The 27,230-nt window shown below is 34.0% G+C and overlaps 1 protein-coding gene across 1 annotated transcript; it reads left to right on the plus strand.

The window, feature by feature from the left end:
* The first annotated feature begins 286 nt into the window (after nt 1-286).
* LOC125649425 (uncharacterized) lies at nt 287-27,230 on the plus strand. Its single transcript, XM_056161523.1, has 11 exons — nt 287-1,304; nt 1,720-1,843; nt 1,945-2,177; nt 2,980-3,073; nt 3,904-4,185; nt 5,923-6,189; nt 11,653-11,928; nt 19,805-19,852; nt 20,415-20,648; nt 23,094-23,212; nt 23,959-27,230. The coding sequence occupies exons 1-11, from the start codon at nt 693-695 to the stop codon at nt 24,145-24,147; spliced, it is 2,478 nt and encodes an 825-aa protein (XP_056017498.1). The 5' UTR covers nt 287-692; the 3' UTR covers nt 24,148-27,230.

Here is a 27,230-nt window from a genome sequence, read left to right on the forward strand (position 1 = left end):
TAAGATCACTATTGTCAATACTACCTTCTTATTGCTCAAAACATTTACGGAAAACATTCCTTAATTTCACTATGCATTTTTCAGGAGTGACTTCGAGTCAAAATATAAAGAATTACTGTCAACCATTAAAGACCTTTTACCAGATAAGAGATGTGAAGTCATACTAGATCTATCCAAAAGTAGTGAAGAGGAGGAAGACAAATTATCGGACATTAAAGCGTATATTTGCAAAGCAGTTTCAAATTCAGAGAGAAGATTTCTTCCGGCAAAGTGGATGAAGTATGAACATGCCTTTGAGATCATGAAATCCAAAACACCTATAATTAGTATAGACAATCTTCTGGAAATAATTGATCAAACGGAGTCCAAAATGTGGGATGTTGAAATTCATGATATGTTGCGCTATTTTCATAAAAATGGAAGCATCCTTTTCTTCAATATGGAAAAATTGCGAGAAATTATCATTTTAGATATCCAGTGGTTTGTTGACTGTTTTAAGGATATAATCACTGATAAAGAACATGCCAAAGAAGGAAATGGCATTGTAAACAAAGACGTCCAGGAAAAATGGGACCTTTTTTTTGAAAAAGGTGTTAGTTTCGAGCCTTTATGAAAATATTTTAAATGACAAAACTGCCAATTTGTCGCAGGAACATCGAGAAATATTAGGAAGATATTTACAGAAATTAGGAATGATGCTCTACATTGAGAGATTTGAAATTTCAGACGACAAGGCGACCAATGTTTGGTACGTTCCTTGTGTAAACATCAAAGAATTTACACCAATCTTGGGGGAATATGACAGCACCGAGGCATCACCCATCTTATGTTTCCGATTTGAAGGTCATTTGCCAATGGATTTATTTGGAAGAATGATTGTTCTTTGCATCAGTTCTGGAAAATGGCAGCCTTTTGGAAGACGTCTCTACAAGGAAGGTGCGCACATGCTTTATTGGGAAACAGTTGAACGCAAAGGCGAACCAATGGAGGTTTACCTGTTTACAGCAAGAAAAATTATAACCATTCAAATTGTACATCGATCGAATAGAAAACTACACGGAGAAGGAGTCAAAGCAGAAATACAAAATATCCTTCAGGAACTTTTAGCCAATTTTTATGCATGTTCAAGGAATTGCAAAATTGGATTCCTGTGCAGTAAAAAGGAAGGTTACAAAGAATCGTCCGTAAAACATTTCATACCAACGACCTCTGAAGTGAGATATTGCCATATCTGTCAAAATCTCAATGATGTCAGACGTGAGGTCAAGCAAGCATACGATTTCTGGAAAGTTTTACCCAAGGAAGTAAGTAAACCAAACATTGACTTCCAACTAAAAAGATCTTTCTTATCTCCATTTAGGCGCAAAATGTGATGTATTAAAACATAGAACTTACATACTTCAAAGTGATAAACATAGGGATAGAATCTAATTTTTCCAATAGATGAAGCGCATTTATAATTGTGAATTAGATGGAAACATTCTAATTACTAGAAGTTTTCAATGTTAAGCTATGAAGGGATATTATGATTACAGCACCTTTCTCTAGAGATAAAATAAATGACAATAAACAGTGGGACATCTTCAGGGGACATGTGGTCATTTCTAAAATGTGCAAAGACAATATAGAGGGAAGATAAGTAGGAAAAAATCTAGCAATGTAGTAAGATTCATAGTACCTTTCATTGATTAGAGTACAAAGCTGTAAATTTTATTCCAGGACGATATTTCAAATGAAATAAAATCTGTGGAAGAGGAAAGGCAATGGATTGTCGCTTGTTATCAGTCCTTCCTGAATGTTCGGAAACAAATACTCATTGATTTTAATGCAGATATAGACAAGGGTATATTACTATATTCTCTCTCTCACTACTCATCTCCTCCCTCTTTCTTTCCATATTAAATAGTGGCACTTTTATCTTAGACATGTATATATCATTAAAAGGGTATGGTGCATTCTACATTTCTCTGCTGGAGAAAAGTGACTCAATTACCACTACAACGGGAGATTCGCATTTAGTTAAAGACATTGATGAAGAGGCCAAAATGGAACATCTTCATGGTTTTGTTGACATTGGTCTGAAGTTAAAACATCTAAGCAAAACTCCATATAAAAGTAAAAGGGATAGGGAACAAATCATTGCAGATATCAAAGGAATTGCTTACACTTTGAAAAAAGTAAGTATGACAAACATGATGACTCTCGAATTCTCCATCATCAATTTTCCATATTTCTCTAGCAATTCTCCACTATCACTAGCATATGATGTATACATGTCAACTGATTCGATGTGCATAAGCATGTTCTACATATGATTATTCTCAATCCATAGCAGGCCTTCGACAAATAAGTTGATGTTACAGCGGTTTCAACAGTCTCAATTAACATCAGTATCTTGTAAACTCTATAAGAATTTTATTGATCTTATTCGCATTAGGTTGAATGTTGTCTAACGTGTTTCATGACAATTTTTTAAAGATATCTACATACTGATTTTCAATACGGGTTTCTCCGTTTGCCTGGTCAGGATCTAGGGCTTACCACGGATGTAACAGGTGAACAGGAGATGTTTATTACTCCTAGACACCTGATCCAACCCCCGGTATGTCCAGGGTACCGTAGTTGCTATACTGTGAATTTGGTATTCTTTATGGGATTAAATACATTCGTTTTTGTTTATGTTTATTCCTTTTCATAATCCGGTTTTACATGTCCCTAGACCTACAGTGGCTGTTTTCACAGCTAAATGAATCCTTGCGGGGTTCAAGTCATTTCAATTTCATTTCAATTCTTTTATAAAGGAAGACTTGTAGTTTGGTCTATATGTATTTGGGGACAAATTATGAGATATAATTTGATTTAGAATATGTAGCATTGCATGACCTAAAATTGAAGTGTTTCCAAAATTATTGGTTAAATGAAACTCATCAAATCAAACGCTATGTGTTCCACAAATACATATCTAACATATTTTTACAGATATCGTTGGCATTTGATGACAAGAAGTTCAGACGAAATTTCTTTTTCTCATGGACTAACAATGCAGAAGATATTCAGCTTGAAGATATCCACAGTATGTTTTGATTTTTAAAAAGTCATTAAAAATGAAGAAAAAATTCCGTAATATGATTTCTTGATAAGCCAATGCACGTTTACTTGCCTTGTCCATCGTTAAAGTAGAAAGGAGAGCAAGGGTTACCAAGGTTCAAACAGAGAGTTTAGATCGAAGAAGATATATTTCAGAATAAAGATGGAAACCACTTTAAGACTTCTATCGTTTCCTAAACGGCATTTTTTTTCACGAAGAATTTATCATTGCGTTTTTACCCAATGAAAGAAATATTTGTAATTTCAACAAATGTAAATTGTATAGATGGCTTCTTGTATGAAAATAAAATCAATTTAGAATTATTTTCCAACGGATGTATTTTAAATATAGAATTGATATGATTAATAATGTTAGTCATTTCCGGATTAAATAGTGTCCATAACGCAATCGATGTACTCGTCGTCCCTTCTTAATCCGAAACGAAACGAATTATAAGCAAGACATTTCAAATTAGGTATCCATAACGCTTGTTATATTTTACTATTCGTATTTTTGTATAATATTTCTGTTTATCTTTGTTGAGACCGATATTGATTCAGCATATCATACCTTATTTTCCATCATACTTAACCGAGCTAACCAAATGATCTTTCTACTAAATTAGAATAAGCATGACTATCGATATCCGTATTACATCTCAAAATCTCAGAAAACTGCAGATTATGAGAAATTTTTGAAAGTGTCATTGAAATAAGGGGAAAATGTCCGATTAAAGAAAAACAATCAGATATCTTTCTAGAACGAGACTATGAAAACATGTTTACAAAAATGTTTTGTTTGTTATTTTCAAATAGAGATACCTGAGATATCGTTAAATGTTCCCATCATAAAGTTCGGCGATGACGTGAAACTGGAGGCGAGTGTTGATATTGGTGTATCTCATTTCATCTGGCTAAAGAAAAAACATCGAAAAAACACATTCAAAATTTTAGGACAAAAAGGAAAACATGGATTTGGTGAGATGAGAAAAATTTCATATGACATGACAAAGTTCTCAAAGGATGATGAGGGTCAATATCAACTTGTAGTCGCAACCAAGCAGACAGTTGGAAGAAAGACATTTCAGCTACACGCAGGTCAGCGAAATCATCTATTTATGCTACCTTTGTAATATATAAACGAACAGTATAATGATTTGAACTTCTTATCGATGATCAATCGATACATCTGTCAGAGAGAAAGTTATGTATTAAATCAAAGAGCCTAGATTAAACTAAGGGGAACACGTGTTCATATCACGCTATCATCATGAATTTTATGGAACTATGTTGATTGATCATATCTCACACAAACAATTGATAGGCAAATGACCTGTTAGACGGTCATTCCTCAGGGTCATTTTGTAAAGGTTAAGGTCACTCAGCACATACTTATATATATTGATATATATATACGCATCTGGTGCATCAAAATTGGTACCATATAAGTTTTACATATATATATATATATATATATATATATATATATATATATATATTAAAACACTTCATTCTAACAGCTGTTGATCATTGTGCAAACCATGCGCCATATGAAATATTTAATTGGTGAGATGCAATTCGGTCATTAGTTTTACTGATATTCCTGGATTTTTTTAAATGGATAACTTACTTTCCTCGCCACACCAACAGTTTTCTAGTATATTGCCCTCACACACAAAAATTGATATTAAAAATCGCTTTTGTACGTAATCTGAACAAGTTAGTTGAGTCAAGCGATGAGAGAGAGAGAGAGAGAGAGAGAGAGAGAGAGAGAGAGAGAGAGCACTGTGGGTATTTTAATCTCGGGAACGGGGCAAGTAAATAATATTATACAGAAAAACGTTACAGATTAAAGTGTAAAATTGACAGATTAAAGTGTGAATTTTACAGATTAAAGTGGGGATTTTATAGATTAAAATGTGAATTTTACAGATTAACGTGTAAGTTTGACAGATTAAAGTGTAAAATTTTCAGATTAAAGTGTAAATTTTACAGATTAAAGTGAAAAATATAAAAAATAAAAAGTAAAAACGTGGCACTAATACGCTTCCGTAATAAACAGATTGTTAGACGATTTGGTCTAAGAAAATAACATCAACAACTTTTCGTTATCTTCACCTCGAAGATAACAACATGTGATTGATCTCATTATACCTATAAATGATACAAAATAGAGAAAAGGGCAAATTTCGATCCCTGGAAGACTAGAGAAGGAATAATGTGCCTAAAAGTGCCCCAAATGTGGCCCCAGTCGACCGGTCACACCCACCATGTGCCCTTTATCGTGATCTGATAGACGGAATAATCTGTAATGAAAATCAGAATTTAGATAATGACCTAACATTCGACCGATCATGTTTATTATCATTTTGTATTTCAAACAAGATCGTTATAACTACCATGAAATTTGGAATATGTTAATTTTAAAAGGGAATGTTTAAACCTATGTAATATCAAATTATTTGTTAGTAGCATGTCTTGATTTTTAAGATGATTGATGATACGTAGAGGATGCGCTCACAAATCGAATTAATTATAAGATAGGAACACCATATGCAGGTAATAATGGAATATTGCTGCATAAAGTTCGGTTGTTAGTTTTCCATTTACGTCTATGTTCAGTAAAACATCCAAACATTAAACAAATATGAAAGACCTTGTGGTGTCTTTCCATTTTACTGGCATATATAGAATCAACGCACAGATATATGTATATTTTCAATGAAGAGCATTAGCATCTTTTAAATACAGACTTCAGAGTCTTTAAGCGAGATGATTTTTATCAAAATATTTTTTTTGAATTACAAACATTTTAATTTCTCCAATTTTAACTAGAGGCTTCAAATTTGATACTGAACATGCCACCTGAGGAAATGTTATGCAGAGGAGTCACCGTGAGAATTCAATGTACTGGAATACCGGTAACATCTCAAGATGTGATGTGGTTTAAAGATGGAGTTCCGATCCCAACAAATTCGTCCGAGAAGTCAGTTTTGTGTTTGGAAGATCTTGAGCCGAGCGATGGTGGAAAATACAGATGTGAAATTACACAATCATCTGGAGCCAAAATCTCATCAAATGAAGTGGAAATTGCAATTAAAGGTTGGAATCCATCACTTTTATAGCACTGACAACTTGCCATCTGACTTATTAAAAAATTTAAATGATAACTAACTTCTTCCCTGATATCATGTTTTCTAGGAACACGGGTTAACTGATATTTTTCTATAGCATCAACTTCCGTTTTTCTTTATTCCTGAGTTAAAGGCGACATCACTGAAGAGACATTATATGTCGAAATGCGCATCTGGTGCATCAGAATTCGTACCGTATAAGTTTTACATGAGTGACAACAAAAATTTAAAACCAAACTCTGTTGGATTAAAAATCTGTTCATTACCATCTCTTGAAAATAGATGAAGATAAATAACAGTGGTCAATGAGGAAATTAAATTGAATTTATAAAAACCTATACATACAGTGAAACCTATTTAATCCTAAATGCTGTCTTTTTGGACAGTGTGTCCGATTACTCAGTTTTGGATATTTTCAATCATATATAGTGTCAGATTGCTTAGTACGCTGTCTAATATCTTCTCAGCTAGCATACGTAAATGATACAAATAGTCAATTCACACAAATTCCCAATATTGATATGATACCTTTACATCAATAATAAATAAAGCGTGATATATTTTAATGTAAAACTTATACGATACCAATTTTGATGCACCAGATGCGCATTTCGACAAAAAATGTCTCTTCAGTGATGCTCAACCGAAATGTTTGAAATCCGAAATAACAATGAAGTTTTAGAGCTATAATAGGGAAAAACAGTGTGCCAAAAAGGTAAAATCAAATTCGTCTAAGGATAAGAGCTATGCGTGAGGGAGATAATCCTTAATTTTGAAATGAATTTCTAAATTTTATAACAGCAATTAAACATACATCCATATTTTCAAGCTAGTAACGAAGTACTTAGCTACTGGGCTGTAGAGACCCTCGGGGACTAACAGTCCACCAGCAGAGGCCTCGACGCAGGGGTCATAATGTAAAACTTATACGGTACCAATTTTTTATGCACCAGATGCGCATTTCGACAAATGTCTCTTCAGTGATGTTCAACCGAAATGTTTGAAATCCGAAAAATCAATGAAGTTTTAGAGCTATAATAGGGAAAGACAGTGTGCCAAAAAGATGGAGTCAAATTTGTCTAAGGATAAGAGCTATGCGTTAGGGAGATAATCCTTAATTTTGAAATGAATTTCTAAATTATATGTTTAGGCAAAATAATCAACTAGCCATGACAAAATATATGATAATCGGATTGTACAGTGTTTTATTGTATAAATTTTATGAAGAATTGTTTGGGAATGAAATATTGGGTGAGAAATTCCGGTTTGCAATGGTGTTGGGTTGGACTGCATTTGCAATTTGATTAAAAAATAAAAACGCGAGAGCAATTTTCAGAAGACTTGTAAGTAAAGATAATCAATAGCGATCAATCTTATAAATCCCATAAAGAATACAAAATTAAGAGCAGGGCAAACACGAACCTCTGGACACACCAGAGGTGGGGTCAGGTGATCACGAAGAGTGCACTTCATATGATGACCACTCACATCAACCATCAGCCCTCTATTGTTAATAGATAAAACATAAGCCATCTATCTTGATCAGGTAAACGGAGTGATTCATAGTCAAAATCAGAACGTAAAGAACAGCCTAAAAATTCGTATAAAACACGTCAGAGAGCATTGGACCTTTCGACAGAGTGTATGTGCAAATATGACCGCTATAATGACCTTAGAATTTGCGAAATGCTGCCTACTCAACCTCCCGTGACATCATCTTATTAGTTGGTACGTACCATCTATCCTGTGTTTAGTAAAGGAAAAGGGATAAAAATAAGATAGGTTCCAGCTGACAAAGCTTGTAACAACATTGTCTTTGTAAGGCTCCATATTACAACTGTATTTTAAATGAACTTGGCCTTAATTCCACTTTTGGTAATCGTACTTATACCCAAAATGCCCTTTCAAAAGATGAAATTCTTCAAAACCATGCTTCAGATTTAGAAATACAATACCTATACTAAATTCCTAAACTTCATAAACACCCTTACAAACAAAGATACATTACTGGGTCGAGCAAGTGTTCTACAAAGCCTCTATATTTGCTACTCATCATATTAACAGTTGTGAAGGAGAAACGTACTGTGCCACGACATATGCCAGAAGTGGTGCACATCAAGTGTGGATTCCAAAAAGATCTAAAAAATTAAAAAAAAAAAAAAGGTTTAGTAAACTCACAATGCTTTTTTCAAATGAACAACATCATAACGTATGATTTTCTAACACTTTAAACGAGCATACCTTACGATAGATTAAAGACTAGACTTTTTGACATCATAGACAGGTGCTTCTTCGACAAAAATTGAAAACGCAAAGATTCATATCTAGTGATCAGTCATCCAAAAGAATACTTTGTTAAACGCCACTCTGATTCCACACACTAGTACTCTGAAGTTGAAATTAAAAATGTGCTGGAGCCCCTAATTGACAGTCTATTCTTAGTCTTTGGTGATCAGGTCTTCCCACAGTCTGTTGGAATTCCCATTGACACGAATTGTGCTCCTTTGTTAGCTGGCATGTTTTCATATTCTTATGAAGCAGATTTTATTCAAAATCTCCCATGTGAGAAAACAAAATCCCTTGGTGTAGCCTCCAATGCGATATTTAGTTATATTGACGACGATTTATTTATCAACAATAATAATTTTCATCCAAATGTCGATTAGATATATCCCTATGAACTTGAAATAAAATACACCGCAGAGTTGTTCACTTCTGCTTTATGTTTAGACATTTCATTGAAAATAGATAATAACACCAAACTAACAACTCAACATTATGATAAACGGAATGATAATCAACTTTCCATATTTATGTAGCAATATTCCAATAGCACCTATGGTGTTTACATTCCTATACTGATTCGGTACATAAAAGCTTGTTCTGCCTATGATCAGTTTTAAAAAGAGACAGGCTACTGACAAACAGTTTGATAGTGCAGGTGTTTCAACAGTCTCGTTTAAAGTCAACATTTCACAAATTCTATGGTCGTTATAACGATCTAGTATGTCAATACATCCTATCATTGGGTCAAATGCTGTCTGATGTGTTTCATACCGATTATTAGGCCGTTTTCGGCACACTGATTTTGACTACGAATAACTTTGTTTACCTGATCAAGATATAGGGTTCACAGCGGGAGTGACTGGTTGACAGGGGATGTTTACTCCTCCTAGGCACCTGATCCCACTTCTGGTATATCCAGGAGTCCGTGTTTGCCCAACTATCTATTTTGTATTCCTGTAGGAGTTATGAAATTGATCACTGTTCGTTATCTTCACCTTTCACTTCACCGTTTTTTGTCCAACTCTCTATTCTATATTACTTATAGGAGTTATTAGATTGATCAATGTTCGTTATCTTTACCTTTCGGCAGGCATCTTATTAGTCAGTAGTTTACCCGATTTAAAAGTTAATCATACAAAGAAAATGATCTTGCATGTCGCATCAAATACGCCGGTTTCGAGATACGTCCGAGTTATTTCCCTTTGGAGAACTCTCGTACATAGTAAGGCGCGAAAGAATGTGTTTACACGCGGGGGTGGGACAGATATTCAGCACAGGATAAGTGAATGTACTCAGTAAGTTTCTCATATGCTGTTTGATAACCCGAATTCGATTGATACACAAACAAAGTAAGTGATAAGTATTTAGAGAGTATTTAAATACATAGAATTCTTATCCTATCACGTTATTTCGCTATTCATAAGTACCATATCCAAGATATTTCTTGCAAATATGACATTGTTTGTATGTTTCCACTTCGGTAAAACATTCTTTCGATAGTATTTATTATTTCCCACATTTACATATTTAAAGAGAAACCGCTTTTAATACATTTCATCGTCTTCCTCGTTGACTGTATATCCACTCTGTCCCACTTAGACATTCAAAGTTCCTCTAAATGCACCTCCTATACAGAAAAGTTCCTATCTCGAAACTGGCGTATTAGACATAAACACCATATCCTTGTGATAATTGAATTTTGCTACTTTTACAAATATGAGAATTTGACGACGAAGAAGATCAAGTCATCCTCTTTGTCATGACGTTTAATTGCTAGTTTTCTGTTAACATTTTGTCATAAAGTTGAGTTATCACTTTGCTGTCCACATTATCCAAATATGGAAGAATCCGTGGTGAGTTTTGGCGAAGGAATAATCACTACCAATGTTTAGGTGTTAGGTGTGATAAGACCATGACACCCTCGGGGCTCAAACTCATGATCTCCCGAAAAGTTCTAATTCATTTTATGTAAAAGATTTGGGGGCGTTCTTTTGTTAAATTCTTCTTTTGTTCTTTCATTATCTGACACCTGGTTAACTGTTCCCCTGCCTAGGTGGTGATTTCTCCTTCACCAACACTCAACAGTCATGGATCTTTTGTATATGACCTTTAAAAAGTAGGCCCCGTGTTGCGACAGGCGTTGTCACATTAAAGAACCCCCCACATCTACGGCTCTGATCGCCAAGCATAGGTCTAAATTTGTTGTACTTCGCCTACAACTAGTAACGTCTCAATATGAATGAAAATTCTTAAAGGGACGTAAAACAAACAAATAATATTCTGTGATGTCTAAGTTTGTTGACTGTTTCTCCAAAGATAAGATCAACCGAATTAATTTGGCAAGGATCTCACGATAAGTCTTCACCCAAAATATCGCCAATCTGTAAGCAACCCGAATTACTAAAAATCTAAAGCATGTATTCCATATGACAAAACTTTAAGGAGGTACTCTACATCGTCATAATGGCTGATTTCCTTTTAAAACATGGATGAAGATATAGATATCAGCAATATTTGTCTATTCATTTCAACAATCATCGCCTAGCTGAATAGCACAGTAGATTAACACGTCTGCTGAATTATAGATCGGTTCGATTCCAGCAGGGGTTTCAAATTTTGTCGGATTGGTTTCTACTAAAACTGCATTTTTTGACTAAATAATATAAATTTGAAAGTTTTCAGTTTCAAAATATTGTTGTACATATCCACTTTTCATCCATACCAAATTTCTCTGTCGTACAATACCTTCTTAAGTCGCGTGGGGATGCGGGTTAGACTAGGTCCTGAGTACCCCTTGCTTGTCGTAAAAGGCGATTGAATAGGGCGGTCCTTTTAATGAGACAGCAAAAACCAAGGCCTCGTGTCACAGCAGGTGTGGTACAAGTGTGGTACGATAAAGATCCCTCCCTGCTCAAAGGCCGTAAGCGCCGAATATAGGCCTAGATTTGGCAGTCCTTCACCGGCAATGGTTGACGTCTCCATATGAGTAAAAATGTCTCAAGTGTGACGTAAACAATATACAATCAATCAATCACTCAATACTTTGAAGCGTCATGCATAGATTATATCTCATCAGGAAAATCAAACAGCAAATTTTGTATTTGTATTTAACAGATTCACGAAATACAAATACATCTCTTTTTAGATAAGCAAGCCATTGAGCTGTTACTGTTGAGGGATTTCTTTTTTGAGGGAGCAAAATCGGAAATAATATGTGAATCAACTCTCTCAGAAGCAACGAAGGTTTGTTGGTATAAAGATGATACAGAAATACTAATCAAAGAGAAGTACTCCGACGGAACATGTAAAAATCCTTCTTTGACAATTTCCGACCTTCAAAAAAGTGACAGCGGTATCTACAAGTGTAAGATTATCAACACTTTTGGATTTGCAGAGGATTCAATTTACCTAGATGTAAAAGGTATTTCTTTTAGTGAAATATTTTTAAAACTATTCTAATTCCATTTAAGGTGAACATAACGAACAGTAATCAATCTAATAACTCATACAAGCAATACAAAATAGAGAGTTGTGCAAACATGGACTCCTGGACACACAAGAGGTGGAATCAGGTACCCGGGAAAAGTAAGCATCCCCTGTCGACCGGTCACACCCACCGTGAGTCCTATATCTTGATCAGGTAAACGGAGCTATCCGTTGTCAAAATCAGCGTCTACAATTAATGGTAAAATGTCAGTGGAATGAAGTTGTGCAGATAACGAAAAGTGATCTCCTTCTTCTTGTCGTTCGCCTCTACACTTGGATTTCTGCTTCGATTCCAAGTGTCATAATGGTTGTAAATGCGTGGTGTTGTGGTCTGTTAAAGTGCGCCAGTTATGGCCCAATCACCTCCGACTTCAGCACTTAGGGTTTCTGTTAGGGTTACCTCTCCCTTAGCCTTTCTCATAAATGGGTATCCACAAGGCAGCGGAGCTATTTGACCCATAGCTGGGACAAGGCCGATGAGTGCTAGGGCATATCCACACGCCGGTGGGCCTACACACTGCATCTCTGGGGCCCTTGCTGCTCCGAGATCCCCTTTCAATTTAGCCTGAGATACTAGATTCCAGTTGACGTGCATTGCCACGGGGAGGCATTGAAAGGAGTCTTGGTAGTGTAGAGGCTTTGTACTGGCAAGGCAAGATTTACGCACTCGACTCACCATTTCACCTACAAGTAAGCTAGCCAGCGGCAGCAGCAGATCTACAATTTTGATCCCCGCCACACTAGACGCATTTCACTACCCTGTGGTGAGACACGAAAAGTGATTATCTCATAACACTATTCTAGTGAAAATAATATAAATTGCGAGATAAGAGTATATGGTACTATATGTAGTATGTATTCGTTTACCACGCTAACTGAAGATCAAAGCAATTAAAGAGAAAGAAAGAAATATACAAATGAAATTCATATATTTATATGTTGTGATCAGTCATCCAAAAACTTCTCTGTTAAACACCATTTTAATTGTACAGAGATTAAAAAGATGCTAAAATTCCTCATTGACAATATCGATGTAGTTTTTTATGAAATTCCTATGGGCAGAAATTGTGCTCCTTTATTAGCTGTCTGAAACTAATTTCAGTGACATCATTAAACAAATGCTTACATGTATCACACATAACATTAAAACCTTTATTTTAATATAAGGTAAACTCACCCCATTCTCATAAAGTTGGGTTTTTGTTTGCAGTTAACATCTAGAGAGAAGTCATGCACAATGCATAATGCAAATATACTGGGGGGGGGGATCACACTAACTGTTTCTTTATAAAAATCTATTTTTGGGCCTACAATGAATCCCCCGATTACTCCTTGTTACATAAAACAACATTGGATACTGGATAGATATTCCTATCGGACTCTGTAAACCCTGGTAGTTGTAAGTTTCTAATGCACGTGATACAGGCACCAGTAGCCTATTAAATGTACATGCTCTCGATACTTGATTGTCTTTAAATGTAACCGCTTTTTGAAAAATCCCGTGTTTCAACGCAACAACTCAATTGGACGACTGCAAGCAGTGCAGCATATCTCGCCTTTGAAGCAGATATCAACAGCATGGTACAACAAATTATCGTTATCGAGCAGATAGACCAGTCTTGCGTCATCTTCGTCAACGATTCACAACAGTGTAATTTCCTGGGATTCGTAGGTTAGATCAGACTGTTCGCAATCGACAACGGGATGTTGGAACCATAGCTTATGGCCGCCGCAATGCTAGGAGACGATTGGGTTAAGTGATGAATCTCGATTTCTACAGCAAAGAATTAGAGTGTATAGGTGCCATAAATGAACGTTTTCTGCTAAATTGTATTCAGGAGACTGACCCGTTGGATGAGGTAGTTTATAATGTGGGTAGCACACCCCGAAACTGTATTCCAACATGACAATATCTTGTCTAACACGTGATGGTCGGCAAAGACACAGGTTCTTCCTTGGTCATCCAAATCACAAGATTTGAACCCTATCCCATATGCACGGAACGAACTGGATACTTACATCCGCCAAACTCTGCAACAACTGGCCCAAGTTCTGCAGTTAGGGTGGAACAACATCTCTAGATAATTTTAGAGACTTAATTGAGTCCACGGGAAGTCGTGGTCAGGCATTTAATAGTGCTCATGAGCGACACACTAGATATTGTACTTGAACTGTTAATGATTGTAATTATCATTAGTGGATGTAATACTTTGATTGTTAACCAGCGTAAACATAAGTTTTGCGTTATCAATAAATCAATTAGTACGTGTTTCTTATGTCTTAAGAGGATGTCTCAGAGAAAAACATGCGAAATCACTAAAATCATCCAGATGGGTACATAGAATTTTCCATTTTGTTATTTGTTTTTATGATCTAGGGTGTAACATGATATGAAAAATGTTCTTTGGAATTTCATTACGTGTTTCTATTTTTAGAAACAACTGGTTTTGATATTTACTAGTAATTGGCATTCATGCATAGCAGTTATTATGGAAGTTTGAGGCCTTTAAAATAATTACAATACTTTAAAAAAAAAAAATGTTTGTTATATCATATCGATATACGTTAAATGTAAAGAATATTAATGCTTTGCTCTGATTGCATGTATTTATAATTAAGGACAAAGCCATATGTAAGCTAAACTTTGGAATTACAGATAAAATATGCAAGTTTGGTGCAGCAGTACAGCTTAAATGGAGATTAAAATTTCATATAATGATATTGATTATAAAGATCAATCTAGGTTTTAACAAATATATAAAATCCACTGATGGCTTTTCATATCTAATATATTAAGCAAGTAGTTGAAACAATGACCTTAGCGAATTTAACCAATATCTTGTTTACTTGATATTTTTATCTAAACATAATTTATATGGTTTTATTTTATAGGTAATAAACAAATTTTATTGTAAATGAATATTATAAAGTCAATGAAAAATGAAAATTATAAAAATGAACAGCACATACCATAAATGGAAAAATATTACAAGATTATTAGAATGTTTGGAAGAGTTATCTCCCATAATGCCGCTTTTATTCAAGTACGGGGGAAAAGGGCGAGCAGGCGCAACATGCATCATGTAAAACTTATATTCAGTGATACTCAACCGAAATGTTTGAAATCCGATATATTGCTAGATGTGTGATTTCAGCGGTTTTTCGAACACTGCATTTAGTGAATGCCATATATTTCAAATATATGAATGTAGGACGGATGTGTCTTGTCACTTGTGACTGTTACAATGCTCTGAACATCTTCCTGAACAGTATGGTAAATATTTGGACTTACCGGGGCCGGGACAATCCTTCCGATATTTAAAATTGTAATATTTCCGTGAACAATGGCATATTAAGACTAAGAATATATCAAAAACATCGATCGAATTTTGGGTTACAATGGAGGAGAAATAAAGCTAGGTGCTGTCATCCAGACCACAACGCAGAAAGCTAAACCACAATGAGGGGCAATCCCTACACTTGTCAACACTGGCCGGTTGAGAACGAGACGGACAATTGTAATTATGGTTGGAGAAGGTAGGATCTAATTCTTAAACAAATTAAGAAAATAAATATCCTGTGTATGTATGTATGTATGTATGTGTATCTGTTTATGATTTTTACATATGTTTATATTTTACTTGTGTATGTATACACACGTGCGTGTACACACATACACATAACCCACTTTCACGAATAAACAAACTGACATATTGACTCGGTCATTAAACAGTAAACGTGATAAAGGTGAACCTGAGCAGTGCGTGTGTCTCAGTCTCTTTCAACTTAACCACTCCACCCCCACCCCCTCTGACATCAATAAGTTTTTTGGTTTTTTTTAAAACGATATTTTTGTTTCTCAAGAAGACAAAACATAGAAAAACCTAGATATCATGTCAACAATCAAAAACGTTCATCAGGACATTACACAAGTATTTACTCCTGAAATTGGAATAACCTGATGACATGATAGAGTGTTATACACCCACACTCTTGTTTAGTTATAACCAGAACAATAATCACAAATTAATATGAAATTATTAATATTATATCAGAAATCATAAACATAATTAGAATATGGGTGTATAAACTTGTAAAAAATATATTGTTTTTGTACAAATGACTTATCAGGACATTTTACTGAATATCAGGATGTATATACATACAACCACATGAATTACTTTGCATCAAAATTTCTTTCTTTTTAATTTATGAAAGAAAACAAACAGTTTATTTAATCAAAACAAATCTTAAAATATATTTTTAAATACACTTTAGCATGTTTAATGATAAGGTCCCAGATGTTGACATTACTGCACGGTAGTAACGTGCAAACAGAAAGTACATAGTTTTAGTCAGAATTTACACAGGGGGGGGGGGTGTTGCAGTGGAAGAATTGATTAACCAAAAGGTTCTAAATCTGTGTGATATTACAGTTTCTGTTTCATCCAATATATCTTCGATTTTTATACTCCTATACGTGTATTTCAGTTTTATGATTCATGATACAGGTAGTTGAGACTTGAAACTAGTTCAAATGTTAATAAATTCACTAATTACAGAAAATCTTACTTGTCACTAATGATGACATTCACTCTTCCTGAGCCAATTTTAACTTGTCCAGAACGAGTACTTTTTTCGCAACTTGCATGGTTGCCTGGTCACAGTAAGAATATTCTTTCTACTTTTGGGTCTGTGTACATGCAGATGAGTTAATTCATTGTTTATTACATTACCATTTTACAATGGAATACTTGTAGGATTGTGCAAGTAAAATCTTTGAATTCATATACAGTGTTTTCACATGAGTCACAGATTCACAGATGATATACATGTACTAATTTAAGTATTCACAATTACTATTACTCTTATCTTTTACACCATCTTACACAAATGTTGCATATTTAGTGAAGTTTAAGGGGTTTCAAAAAGGTAGTATTTGACTTTAGATTAGGCCAAAATAAAATATGTGTGTTTCCTATTTCACTCTTTGAAAAATTAGGTAGGATACTAAGGTAGGTAAAACATTCTATTTTATTGAAATTTTTTTTTTGAAATCTTAGTTTTTGATATCCTTTCAATACAGGTCTATACATTACAAATACTTTTCACACATTTTGAAGATCAATAGTAGTAAAATGTACATCAGAGAAATTCGAATGCAAAGAGATATAAATTCCAAATTCAGGATTTTTATTTTCTTTTTCATTCATGTATATCATCTATAAAATATGTAGGGTCAGCAGCAAAAAGGGAAACCGGAAACACACATTTCATTTTGACTTTACTGTGATGGCACTAGTGTGGCAAGGTTTTGGATATGATCAATCATTAATTAACTTTTAAAACATTGTTTTCCATGTTTCAGGTAATACAGGATTTTCCAAGAGAAAAGGAACACAGAAGAGGTACTGTTATGCTCAATTAACACCATGAATTGACTGATCAAGAGTCAGAACATACTTACAGACAATAAAAGTTCTGCATGCCGTTCTACAGGAAGCACAGATAATAGTATTCAACAACAATATTATCCTTGTGAAAAGGCGAAGACAACGAACAATGACCTATCTCAAAACTCTCATAAGACTCATCATGCAAGAATGTTGAAAAACTTCTGGCAATTTGAAACCACTCTTACAATTCAAGTTGAAGATCAAGTATGGACACAGCAGCTAATTTGTATGTCTCAAAATATGACAGTATTTTTCATGATCTGCTGATATAAACAGTCATTTCAGGAATTGATGACAATGGATTCCACCAAGAACTAGCAGACAAAAGAACTGAATAGACATTGAAATGCAGAAAAAGGCCACAAGGTTCTCCATTAAGTGGTTATATTGCCTCATATTTCTCCAAAAAATTTAAGACTGTCATTGAACCTCTCGAAGCAAAAAATAAGCAATTGTTGTCCGAAAGCTGTTTATTTCTGATTTAGACTCAAATTATTATGTTGAGCAAATAAGTAGTATGGTCAGTGATGTGTTTACTTCTGGAATTGTTCAATAAGTATGCATACATGTTAGCATATAATTATGAAACGTATTAGGAAATATATTTCAATCTACAGAATGGTACATTTTTTAACAGTGTTATCATGCATACATACATTGAATACTTGACTGTACTAAGGAACCTCACCAATAGTCAGAAAAGTGAATTTGTAATCTGAAATTATTTGATTATTTAGGTATTGTTGTATGTGTATTGCTGAATTAGACACATTCTATGATTTTTTTTTAGATCTGACCTTCTTGCACTTGTCTACCAACTTAAATAGAGAAATGTTAGGGAATTTTATTTTTTTTTAAATGAAATTGTTTTACAATTTTATTAATGGTTTTCTAGCAACACATTTGTATGTAGTTTTTCCAGAATTTTGAAAAGTAAACTTGGTAGAGAAAATGGTATCTGTTAGAAATTGCATTTTAATGTGGACACCCCCCCCCCCCTTCTGGTGAATGATTTGCTCTTTATTATGATCTGAATGAAATCATCAATGTATTTTTCTTTTAAAATGTATATTTATGAACAACCAGTGACAAATTTTGATGTTTTCATTTTTTTTTAATTCATTGTGTGTATAAAACTAAACATGCTCCAAAAACATTTTGTCATGAAAATATACGATATATTCCTACCTTTAAAAATACTATAAAGTGCATTTGCCGTCAGCAGATTTTTTATATTTTGTATACAATAGATTGGTTAACAATAAGCAAAAGAACTTTTTAAATCTAATTCAACACCATGGCTGTAAGAATATTTTAAAAGCTTAGAATATTTGCAAATTTTTCACAATGTTACAATGTGTAAATTTCATGACCTTTTTGCACTTAAACAGGATGGATGTCGGCCATGTTGATTGTAATTGCAAGAAGTGCTTATCTGATTTATTAACTTGTAAAATAAAATATATCAACAGTTATTTAAGATTTCATTTGATTTATCCCCAAAGTTGGACAAAAACCTGCAAAATTTGCCTTAAAATCTTCTTACAGAAGGTCTAATTTTAGAAACAGGTCTACCACCTTGTACCAGTGGAATGATCGGGATAAAAAAAATTCAGAATTTCATTTCATCCATACTAAATATTACTGGCAAAGTTTGATCCAAACAGAGAATTTTGCTACTGGACCATTTTGCATGTTTTTCACTGAGTCATCCTCTATGAATATGAAATTCTACTATGCATTTCTTTCTTTCTTTTTATTTTTGATCAGTATACATTAATTTACAATGAAAAGTGAAGGTAAGGAACAGATAGTAATCTCATAGTATAAATCCTGTAAAGAATACAAAATTGAGAGTAGGGTATACTTGGGCTCATGGGGACACCAGATGTGGAATCATGCACTTAGAAGGAGTAAATATTCCCTGTTCAGCGGTGATACCCGCCGTGATCCCTCCATCTTGATCAGGCAAACGAAGTAATCCGTGATCACAATGAGGCTTAACAATTGGTATGAAACAAGCCAGGCTGCATTCGAACTAATGCCAGGTTATGAATGCAAGGTATTGCATTATAACCACCATATAATTTGCGAAATTTTGGCTTTAAACAAGACTTAAGAGTCCCCTGTAACATTAATGTATTTTTCTGTAAGCAGTCTGGATTTCTAAATTGATCATATGCAAAACATGCTCTCATGTATCGAATCAGTTGAGAGAAATATACACCATACACAGGTGATCAGGGAATATTGTTTTTGAAATATGGGAAGTTGACAATGGATGAACTGAAGTCATCCCGTTTTCCATGAATTTAAGCTGTTAATTTGCTGTTAATATATTCATTATATTTTTAGAACAAGAAGCTTCATCTGTCGGTGATATTATCAACCTTGTTACAAACGGTATAGTAGTTCCTTGGTTTATCAATTTTGAAATGACGTGACTCGATGTTTAAGCTACTATTTGTTTTACAGTATAAATTGAAAATACTATCAAATATAATAGCTATAGACGTATGATTAATGATTTCAAGTTAATGAACTAAAAATAGATCAGTTTAGATTTCATTTGAAGCATATCTTAAAAGCATTGATACTTTTGGTATTTGAACACGTCCAGATCAGTATAGTCATTTCATTTAATTTTTTTATCCAAAATTTTTATGAAATCTTTACTGATTCTTTCCTGTACCGAAAGTGTTTAAAAAGTACAAAATGCTTCATATAAATTACAACATACAACAAGAAGCTAAAACACTTACACTTTATTGTAATTATCGTAAAAAGATACCGAATTGTTAGGTATGAAAATGATATTTTTGCACGGTAAAAACAGATAAAATATGTTTCTAAAGTAAATATGTTGGAATCGTCATTTATCTTGAATCAAAACTGTATTCTAGAAAAACAAATTAAAATTTGATATACAAATCTACATGCATGTGTTAGAAATCATGTTTTTCAGGCAAAATGTTCACCTTTAGTGCTTCTGCAATAGCAAGTAACCTACCACATATCATCGGTGGAATTACGACGTTCATGAGTTCTCAACGAGTATGTGTTTTGTCGATCATAAATAATAGCCGGCGAAAACTGTCAAATCCCAAACTTCATGTCGAAGATGGCAGAAAAACCCATTCAGTTGAAAGTATTGACAATGGCAAAGTGGGACTTTTCATATTTACCACGGAGGAAACACGTAGGTTGACAGTTGTACATTAAAGTGTATTACATGATTTAAATCAATAACCTTTTATATCCCCTACAAATGAAGTTTGGGGGTACTGGAATCACCTTGTCCGTCTGTCAGTCTGTTCGTTGTCATCATTTATTCAGTGAATATCTTTAACACCAATAAACACTTTATTAAAACTTTATATATATCTTATATGTATAATGAAGTTGTACATGTACACCAGCTATTTTGATCGAGATTTTTAACATTCCAAAATTTTTTTTTTCCATTTTGAAAGAGTGTTGTCATTGTCTACAGGATATCTTAATAGTTAATGAACAGATTTGATTTAAACTTCGTATATATGTCATGTACATAACGAAGTTATGCACTTATCATTTTTGTTTAGATTCTTTGATATTCAAGGACGTTATGTATGTTTGTTTTATTTTAAAGTTGTTTTTTCAATTATATTGACTTGGTCATTTTCTTTCAGATTTTGTAACAATTTGTTCTTTCACAAGAGACTATTGCATTAGTTTAGGAGACGGTATAATGAAATCACCAGTCCATTTGTCTGTCTGTCCGCCCATATGTCAATGGATATGATTTTGTTTATAAAAGATGTGTCGTTCACTGCCTCTCGTATTCTATGGAATCATATTAATTCATGGTGGCCAATGTTCGTGGGAAATTAAAATTGTACTGGTTCGTGGGGACATACTTTCGTGGATAAGCGATACGATGCACTAGGAGAGATAATTCTACTTGGTTTAAATAAATGTTGGAGGACACGTAAATTCGTGGGAAACAGTGACCTACGAAATCCACTAATATAAATTCCCCACAAACAATGATGATTCCACAGTACTGAATAGTTATCCATGAAATGATTTTCTGAAGTTTCTCCGAAATTTTGCGATAATTAACCACAATTAACTTAAATCTAAGCCCCGATTTCAAAAAGTATCGTTAATAAGGTTAGGTAGTCACGTGGTACAGTGACGTTACATGCGCGCTTCTTCGATCAACTGATTGTGAAAGTAGTGTGAGATATTAAGAATTCAGCTTTTAGGGGCCTTATTCATTCACCATGGACAACATTTAAATCGATGTTGACAAATTTTCCGAGTTTTATGTTTTGCCACCAGTGCATATATATAGCGATGTAAGTACCAAACTATACCGAGGAAAGCGTGTATGAAATCGGCAATATTGCGAGTAAATAATGTTTATATGGGTCGCTGTCAACAAACTGTTTGGTAATGTTATTCCTTTATACATCTGTAATAAGCGCTGTTTTTTCTTCTTCTAAAAATAAACAGTATAATTCTTAATTTATGATACGTTACATTGTTGACAACTAGGCCCTAGACCAAGCTACTGTTACGGGTGCATTTCGGAAAGAAAGAAAAAAGAAACATCACACACAAATCAATAAAAATAATAAAATCTAAACTGGAAATCACATTTTATTTTGATAAAGCAATCTTATTATCATTTTTTAATTGTGATCTGCACGTCGTTAGGAAGTGGGAGTATGGCGTTATACTGACGCACTCAAGATGTTAGGAGTTCAATGAGGAAATATATAATTCAATTTAAAGTTAGGAAATACAATATTCTATCATTTATATCATTATAATCAAAAGTTCAATTATTTTGTATCTTTAAAATTTTTGTAAATCTACCAGTTGGTAGAAACTGAAAACACAAGTTATACCGGGTATGTTTTACAAGGTGAAGGTTAGTTGATCCGAGTGTGTATTGAATTTGAAGACCAGAACAGAATTATGTAGTTCTTAGCTTCGATATACCCATTTACTCGCAGTTTATCAGAGTCTCTGTCCAAGCGGTTTTTGAAAGGGTGACTAGGTATTTTTTTTAAGGTAAAGTTCTTGCTCCATCAAAAAATTATCCACGTCTTTTCCCTCGTACCTTCCTTCGAAAAATTGAAAAATGATCAGTCTAAATCCTTTCTACCGACAACTAGTACACCCGAGCACGGCACTAAACATCTTAATGCAATATTATGCAATATTATTCACCAGCCGTTAATGTGATAATTGGGGGGGGGGGGGGTGTCGATTAAAGCTAATCTGTTATGAAATGGCTAATAGTTGTTTTCAAACCCGAGGGCGCATATGACGTCACACATAATGGCGCGTAAAATATGCATTCTCAAGATTTGAATTTCATCGCTTTCAAATTTGAAAACTCCGCAAAATATTTCATTTAAAACACATTTAAAGTAGTTTTAGGCATGAAAAGAATTAATTTTACTGAAAAAATGAAAAAATTTAGAAACATGCATTGGGTCCTATAACTAGAATCAATTTCGATACAATTTCTAATAATTGTAATGTATAAAAGCAATCAATTTATGTTTTATTTGTTTGTAGTATACTTATGTGATACACGTAGTTCATGACTGTCAACACTCAGGAACTATTAGAAACTTTTTTCCAGCATGGCATATCAGAACAGACGGTGTCTTAACTTTCGATGTTGAGGGAACAAATGAACAAATAGCAATTCTGTGGAGTGTCCCTTTCTCGTCTTGGAACAAAAATCAATTCGCCATCAAGGTTTGTCGATGAATCGTTTGTTTTTTAATTAATCATACCTATGGTAAAACCCCTTTTTCTCTCTCTATCCCACAAAAAATGATTTTATTTTTGAAAATACACGTTACGCTGGCATGCCTCATAAAGTACATGAACTTTATGTCTTATATATACATTCAACGTTCATTTCTGTGGGACTTCTCAGCCATTAATATAGACATACTGTATCTATCAAGATTTCCCAGCCATTAATATAGACATTCTGTATCTATCAAGATGTCCCAGCCATTAATATAGACATACTGTATCTATCAAGATTTCCCAGCCATTAATATAGACATACTGTATCTATCAAGATTTCCCAGCCATTAATATAGACATACTGTATCTATCAAGATTTCCCAGCCATTAATATAGACATACTGTATCTATCAAGATTTCCCAGCCATTAATATAGACATACTGTATCTATCAAGATTTCCCACCATTAATATAGACATACGGTATCTATCAAGATTTCCCAGCCATTAATATAGACATACTGTATCTATCAAGATTTCCCAGCCATTAATATAGACATACTGTATCTATCAAGATTTCCCAGCCATTAATATAGACATACTGTATCTATCAAGATTAATAAGCGTATTCAGGAAATGGCTATTAGTACAATTTGTAAAGATAAAAGGACAAAAACATTGGAATTGTAAATATATTACAATAAATTGGATTTTAATAAGCTGTTACACTATCATCTACCATTTCAGATACGGCCTCAAGATAGCAGTCCTCCTGCAAGTAGCAATTTATATAAAGATATGCTTCAGAACGCATCTTATACTGGTACCGAAATCGTGGAGGAAACAGATGGTTACAAGATTATCGCGAGTATGAGCAAGGGTGGCAAGGCACATCTCTGTCTCATCCTCGAAATAACTGATCAATCCATGACGTGATGGAAATGCAATCCATATGATCTACTCGAACATTGATAGACAATGTTTATTTTTAGGATATATTTTTACTTCAACATAAGATATAGTTCAATGTAAGCGACTTCAATGTAAGTTGAGTAGCCTGCACATGGACACAATGTTCAGAACTGTCATCGTTGTCATTATCATCGACATTATCATTATTCGATATTAGAAAGAATTTCAACAAAGTCGTTTTTGCAATATTAGGATTTATTGCCGGGGGACACTTTTACATATACGAACAATGTAACACATAGAAAACCTATTATAGTGAATACAAATAGTGTGTGACCTTGTTATGAATATAAAAATGTTCTAATATGAAATTTTTGATAATATCCCCGTTTTGAAATTGAGCAAAGGGTTTAAACATATTGCACCTACAATGTGTAATATACCGGATATGAAAATGCCGAACTAATATTCTGATATATTAAAACCCCTTGGTTCTTCTTCTGTTAAATATAAACTTCTTTATGGCCACCGCCATGTTTTTAATAATGAAAAACTGAATTGGCATTCCTATACACTACTAATGCATGACAGATTATATTCCTACGGTTGTCAAGAATTTCAAAAATATGTTCATATATTCTGTGAGTATTAAACATAATATGTGAAATTCTTTTGTCAGTATTATGTGGGACGATCCCCACTCCCCCCAAATATTGTGCTAAGATGTTTCCTATGTTGTTTTGTTATGAGTCAGAATTATCATTAATAGTACCAAAATTACCACTATGTACAACTAGTGAAAGAAAAATATCACAATAACAAAATATTTACGATAGGTATATAATGATAGTGTTCCGTTACGGGTTTGAATGCCTGGCTCAACTCTCTCTCTCTCTCTCTCTCTATCTCTCTCTCTCTCTCTCTCTCTCTCTCTCACACACACACACACACACACACACACACACACACAACTGTCACAAATCAGCAGTCAAAAGTAATTCCTGCAGTCTCCCAGACATATGTCAAACTGATTTTAATCACCAGCTCTTAAAGTGCCTACCAAAGCTTAATTTCATGGAATTTACAGTGTATTTATACTAAAAATGAAATATCCGGTACATTCATGAAAGACATCTTTACTCTTTATAGTAAATTCGAACCCAAGCGATACAATTGCTTATGGGTTCCATATACAATGTATATATACAAGGTACAAGTGAAAAGAGCGGTGTAAGTTTAGTCGAATGAAATGAATTATGGAGGAATACTGTATGTTTTAAATCAGACAGTTTGTGCACGAAAAGAGATATTCCTGTGCTCAAGTTATTCAAGACGTGAATAAAAATCTTAAAATAGGTATGCGAGGGTTGTCACAAAATTCCGTGGACAAACGGCGATTCTCATTTATCTAACGTCACCGAAAAATTAAACTTTTAAAACAGGAAGAGCAAACAATTTTCAATAAAAAGATGTAAAAGGTTTTAATATCAATTGACTTAAATAGAATTTTTCAAAGGTTTTTCATCATAGAGAAGCATACAATGGCGCAATGTTAAAATAGGTAATTAAACCAATTGAAACGGAATTACAATAATGGAAAATGCATTGTTCAATTCATCACTGAGAGTATATTTTATAGATGAGTTTTGTTTGGATACTCATTTATATACCCCGAAACTTTTATCATTATGACGTTATATTTAAATGAATTATGATATATTGTTCGACAATTAGGAGGTGCAAATGTTCAGCGAAATGGCAATGTGAGCGTCAAACGCGGCGCACCGAGAAGTCATAAAATTTTGTACAGAACTACGTTTGACTCAAAAGGAGATTCACAAGGAATTAGAATTGACAGAGTTGCACATAAATGTTTCTCGTTGCCTGGTGTTTAAATCATATAAATTATTTTCTGAAGAATATGAGGACAGTACGACAGGAAAAAGAGGCCGGCCGAAGGAAATCAATGAAAAAACAGTAAAATTACTGGATGACACTATCAGGAAAGACAGACGTCGGATCGTACGAGAGATTGAAGAAACTTTGGAAATTAGCAAATCGTCTGTTCACCGCATTCTGTCGGATGATTTGGAATGCATTGGGTATGTGCATGTTGGATACCTCGACTTTTAAAACATGAAGAAAAACAAAGAAGGATTTCATACGAACACCACGAGAAAAATTTTGACGACGCATGTTGCACCGCTGAGCACAACCATATTGTAAAATAATTTATTTTCTCCAAAACGCTAATTGAAGTACAAAGTTCACATGTAGCAGTTTCTATGAAATTAGATAGATACATTTTTTTTTAAAAGTTATAAGCCCAGTCCACGATATTTTGGGATTACCCTCGTATGTCATCTTTACAGCAAAACAAGTGCTACGTCATCATCTTTATACTGATGCGTCAAACCTTGAACGTCTATAACAATTTAGGTCACAGATGTTAATACATGATTGATTGTATATTGTTTAACGCCCCTCTTGTGAATCTTTCACTCATATGGAGACGTCACCATTGCTGTTGAAGGGCTGCAAAATTTGGGCCTATGCTTGGCGATTAGGACCATTGAGCAGGGAGGGATCTTTATCGTGCCACACCTGCTGTGACACGGGGCCTCAGTTTTTGCGATCTAAAATGAAGGAAGGCCCTATTTAGTCGTCTCTTACGACAAGCAAGGGGTACTGAGAACCTATTCTAACACGGATCCACATGGGACAAGTGTTACTAAAACATATAAGACAATAGTGTGATGATTTTCCCTATGTTGTGTGAACTTTTTTCCTATAATTTGTGACGATTTTTCCTATATGTAGGAAAACAATTCCTATATTGTGTGAGAATATTTTCTGTGATGTGTGGCAATTTTTCCTGTAATGTGTGGAAATGTTTCCTATATTGTATGATTATTTTTTGTATATTATGTGACCATTTTTTCAATATTGTGAGAAATGTTTTCCTATATTGTGAGACGATAATTCGTATATTGTGAAAAAATTTCCTACATCATGTGATTTTTCCTATATTGTGTGAAAACAATTCCTATGTTGTGTGAAAACATTTCCTATAATTTGTGAAAATGTTTCTTATATTGAATGACGAT

The sequence above is a fragment of the Ostrea edulis genome, chromosome 4 (assembly GCF_947568905.1).
Source record: "Ostrea edulis chromosome 4, xbOstEdul1.1, whole genome shotgun sequence".
Classification (NCBI taxonomy): domain Eukaryota; kingdom Metazoa; phylum Mollusca; class Bivalvia; order Ostreida; family Ostreidae; genus Ostrea; species Ostrea edulis.